The sequence below is a fragment of the Protomyctophum parallelum genome (genome assembly GCF_964188405.1).
Source record: "Protomyctophum parallelum genome assembly, chromosome: 9".
Lineage (NCBI taxonomy): Eukaryota > Metazoa > Chordata > Actinopteri > Myctophiformes > Myctophidae > Protomyctophum > Protomyctophum parallelum.
Genome location: NC_139706.1, coordinates 38,275,827 through 38,280,826, shown reverse-complemented (window position 1 = coordinate 38,280,826; position 5,000 = coordinate 38,275,827). Strand labels below are relative to the sequence as shown.

General features: G+C 47.7%; 1 protein-coding gene across 2 annotated transcripts in view; it reads left to right on the top strand.

The window, feature by feature from the left end:
• The window catches only part of epha4l (eph receptor A4, like), a 58,677-nt gene that overhangs the window by 34,359 nt on the left and 19,318 nt on the right, over window positions 1-5,000 (top strand). For both annotated transcript variants that reach the window (XM_083773833.1, XM_083773832.1), the window contains exons 6-7: window positions 3,753-3,877; window positions 4,241-4,400. In XM_083773833.1, coding sequence (XP_083629959.1) covers window positions 3,753-3,877; window positions 4,241-4,400 — 285 coding nt within the window. The remainder of the gene's footprint in view (window positions 1-3,752; window positions 3,878-4,240; window positions 4,401-5,000) is intronic.

The window sequence follows — 5,000 nt, the reverse complement described above, 5'->3', positions numbered from 1 at the left end:
TGGCAACCGGGCTCCAATCTGGCAACCACATGTGTTTCTCTGGCCCCTTGTCTCTTTAATGTCAGACCATAATCGACCGCATAGTCTCACAACCCGTACATGCCTGACCGCAGCTGCCTCCTCGCAGGCCCCAATACCTCACAATGAACATGTTCACGACGACAAACTCAACTCCGTCAAACAGAACCCTAGCCTCCCTCCCTTGCCTTTCATGCAGAGACAAAAAAGAATCCACACAAACATCCGCATGAATCTTTGCCCACACAAGCTCCACTATTCCCCCGAGGGAGGGTGACTTCAAACTGATGCCGGGCCCTCTGTGCGCGCCTGACCGGTCTATTTACTCCAGCTGGTTTAAATGTATGCATGGGTAGAGCTGCTGCTGTCTGTGGGAGATAATGCGAGTATAGGTGCGAGTATGTTTTTTCAGCCCGTATCTCCATTTGTTTGCCAAATGAGGTTCTTTGTGTTTCGCGCTCTGTTTTTGTGTGTTGTGTGTGTGTTGCTGCGGGTTGTGTATTTGGAGCATTATCGTCAAAGCCGGGTGTCCAAATCCGTTATTGGTCAGGAAATGGGAGGGGAAAAGGCAATTATTTTGAAGTCACACACACATACACACACACACACACACACACACACACACACACTTCTTAATACTTTACACTGGTTAAATGGTTAAAAACTACTTTCAAGACAAACATGTTTCCAAACATTTTCAGAATTTGTCAAAATATGAAAAACTGAGCACAAATAGTAAACGCAACACTTTGTGAGCTTGTAGATTGTTTATACTTTTGTGTATAACTGTCATACAACAAAGTATAAAACAGGACATTAATTCATGAAAGTTTTCGCTACAGAGAAGATATCTTTTCTGGGTGCGAAAGAGTTTTTGGAACACATATCCAAAATGAGATCAGAATATTCATTGGTCCTTCATTGCTTCTTGTTATTCCAACAGCGTTTTAGCACACACGTTGGGAAAGCAGTGAGACATTACTAATCTGCCCCATATTATTTTAAATTCATCTACTGGGGTGCCAGCTAGTCTGCCCGTATACTTTTCTCCAAATCACTCCCTGTGAACAAACTTCCATCACGTCTGAATCAATTTGTTTATCTCACCGTGTGTGTGTGTGTGTGTGTGTGTGTGTGTGTGTGTGCGTGTGCGCGTGCGTGGTTGGAGTGGACCACGAATGTGCAATCGTGACCGGAGCCATTTGGGTTCATGTGTCATCTTACTGTTCTTGTGTATCTGTCTGCACCGTAGTATAGTGTTCATTAAAGAAAAGAATACCTTGTCCTAGATGGATCGTTTAGCCGACGTCTTCCCTGTTTTAACCTTGGCGTATAGTTTCACATGATGGGGCGGAACCTCAGGAGGGACCACTCTGAAGATCACTCATCTTTATCTGCGTCTTAGCCCAGGGGATGGGGGGGGGGGGGGAGCAGAACACGATTAAATCGCCATATCTGTCATCTTCGGAGGAAAGATGGATGTGTGGATTACACAAGGAGAGCGAGGCCCCGCGACCCCGCCCGGGCTGTTCTTACTGAGCGTGATCGTCCTCAGCCGGCCCCGTGGGGACCTGCCAGACAGACAGACAGACAGACAGACAGACAGACCAGCTCTGAGAGCAAGATTGATCTGAGGGGATACAAATGGCCGCCGCCTAATTGTTTAACGGAGACACGACACATTAGGCTGGCAGGATGACACAACCTTGGGAAAATCTATTTAGCGCCGCGCTCAGAGAGATGTCTGCTATCCCGTCATCCCCCCACATACATGGTACACACCCATTCTCCCCCCCCTCCCCTCCCACACACACACACACACACACACACACACACACACACACACACACACAGTTCCAAAAGCCATGGCTCCCCCCCCCCCCCTCCGACGCCGCTTCACCCTGGCCGAAACTCAATCCATTGCTGGTGCTTGGATTGCAGGCCCGTTTGAACTCAATCCCTGACTAAAAGCCTTGGTTTTGTTAGCGTTAGCACGAGGGCTAGCCTCCCTGGAGCCCACTGGTCACAGGGAGCAGAGTGCAGATAATCCCATCATAACCACTGGACGGGTGAGCCTCATTAATCATCTTGCACAGTAATTCTTTAAGAGGTCGATGTATGGAATGAGTTAGGTTACAGTATGGATAGATCCTGGGGTCCAGAATGTTACAGTATGGATAGATTCCGGGGGTCCAGAGATACTCTTTGATCCCTGTGAAGTCGTGAAGTGTGCACCACTCCCATGGCATTGGTGTAAACATTTGGTCAGCGGCTCGCTTTGTTCTTGCCTCTGAGCGTATAGGGGTGTGTGTGAAAGTTGTTGCCTGGTGGTCGAGGGTAACACTAGTAGCGTGTGTGTGTGTGTGTGTGTGTGTGTGTGTGTGTGTGTGTGTGTGTGTGTGTGTGTGTGTGTGTGTGTGTGTGTGTGTGTGTGTGTGTGTGTGTGTGTGTGTGTGTGTGTGTGTGTGAGTGAGGGGTAGCTGTTTCAGCTTTATGAGCTGTTGATTCCAGATCGTTGAGTTGAGAAAACAGGAAGGAGGTTGCCCTGCCTTTGTCTCCTTGTCTTATTATGACATCTTAAAAACAGTCGTGAAGCGTGCACAAGTTTCAAAGAATCATTCCCATGTCATTGGTGTAAACATTTGGTCAGCGGCTCGCTTTGTTCTTGCCACTGAGCGTAAAGGTGTGTGAAAGTTGTTGCCTGGTGGTGGTGGTCGAGGGTAACACTAGTTGTGTGTGTGTGTGTGTGTGTGTGTGTGTGTGTGTGTGTGTGTGTGTGTGTGTGTGTGTGTGTGTGTGTGTGTGTGTGTGTGTGTGTGTGTGTGTGTGTGTGTGTGTGTGTGTGTGTGTGTGTGCGCGTGCGTGCGTGCGTGTTAGCATGTAATTCTACTTTCCTGTTTGCTATTTTGCTCTACAACTCCATCCGTCAAACCCCATGAACGCCTGCCTGGTCCGAACGTGATTTGAACATGTTTATGTTTATCACAGTGTGCGTCATAAGTGTCTGTGGGTTGCTCTTTGTCCTGCCGCGCGTAGCGTGTGACCCAATTTCTACGTTGTCACACTCCCCGAAGATAAGAGGTTTGATTTGTGTGTCGACGGAACACTCCAGAGAGGACAGCGCAAAGCACAAGCCATTATCTGTATTTTACCCAATCACATGTTTAAAGGGGCCTGGGCGCACATAGCATGGCTGACTGAAATATGGCCTTATTAATGGCTGCTGTGGAACAGTCCAGGGATAAGATCGTTCGCTGCATGGAGCTTTAATGAATACCAATTGATTAGCTCCCTTGTAAACAAAAAAGCATAGCAATGTATGGTTTCCCGTGCTGACATAAGAATCCACAGAAAATGAGCTTGGGACATTCATTTTGCTAGCTTGTAGGAAAAGTGGTGGAGGAGTTAGCGTCAGCCCACGGCAATGGGATCAGTTTTATGGGGGCCAACCAATGCCTCTGAAATAGAGCCCTGCAATGGACTCTATGGCAATTTAGCAGGATAGCCATATAGCTATATAAAGCTTAAGCCTTTGACTGGGGGCCAAGCTCAAAGACAAATGGAATTGATTGCCTTGTGGCCTGGCCCTCTGTTTGACTTTCTCAGCAGGAGCAGGCAGAAGGGGATTTAGAGGAGAAACAAAAACAGACTATGTGTCTCCAAGGCTGGAAAACAACATGGTGGATTGGAGACAGCAGGCCTAACGTTGCCTTCTTCTTTTCTCCCCTGACCAGCTCCCTCCCCAGTGAACTCCATCCAGGCTAAGGACATCACCAGACACACCATCTCGCTGGCATGGCAGCAGCCTGACCGGGCCAACGGAGTCATCCTGGAGTACGAGGTCAAATATTACGAAAAGGTGAGGGCGCTCATGGGAAATTAAGAAACTGACAAAAAGGTAACGGCCCCATGAAAACCAATAATTGTCGAAAAACAAGATCACATTGGGAGTTTGTAGATCTGCTGTTTTACTTATTTTGCAGTTTTCGTCTAATGATATGCCCAAAATAGGGCCGCCAAATTGATTGTTTTTTTTTTGTTAAATTATATATATATATATATGTGTGTGTGTGTGTGTGTGTGTGTGTGTGTGTGTGTGTGTGTGTGTGTGTGAGTGAGTGTACAATTATAACAATTATTCAACAAGGAAATTCTAGAAGGAAATCCTTGAGTAGCTTTCTGAATCAGGTAAGAAAAGCACTAATGTCATGATTGTTTCCAGGACCAGAATGAGAGAAGCTACAGGATCATCAAGACGGCGTCCAGGAACGCTGACATCAAAGGCCTGACCCCGCTCACCTCCTATGTGTTCCATGTGCGCGCTCGCACGGCCGCTGGCTACGGGGAATTCAGCGCTCCATTTGAGTTCATGACCAACTCCGGTGAGTGCCACACACTGCTGACTCCGCTCGACTCGCACTGATGACATCACCGCACTGCAGTGCAGGGCAGGCTCGCTGCCAACCATATCGCCCCCAGTTTCAGTAAAAATGCCGCGATGAAAGCATCCTTTATGGGTTTTGTCTCTTTCATTGGCCGCTCATTAATCAAAACAGGCTGACATCTATAAAGAGATAAATGATATCGCACTCAAACACCTGAATAGCAAGCCAGGCAGCCTCTTTTATTCGAGTTACAATGAAGCGCAAAAAGATACCAACAACATTTATTTGTAGTCACGACTGTCGCATATTAACTTGGCATATAAACAAACCCTGGACAAGTGATATGTCACTTGATCTGAACTGTCATTGTGGCCGTGTGACTTAGAAGTGTTGCGTTGCACCGGCGGCCGGTGGACCCAGGTGCTCCCTTTGTGATGTAGATGGCAGATAGCGGCGCGCGATGATGACACGGTCAAGCACACAGCTCTAATGGGGGGCCATTGTCTCTCAATGGAGCTCGAGAAACACAAGACTTTTACTGGGCGCTCGTAAAGCAGGGGCAGGCAAGCAAGGGTAAACATAGTGGGAGGCCCACAC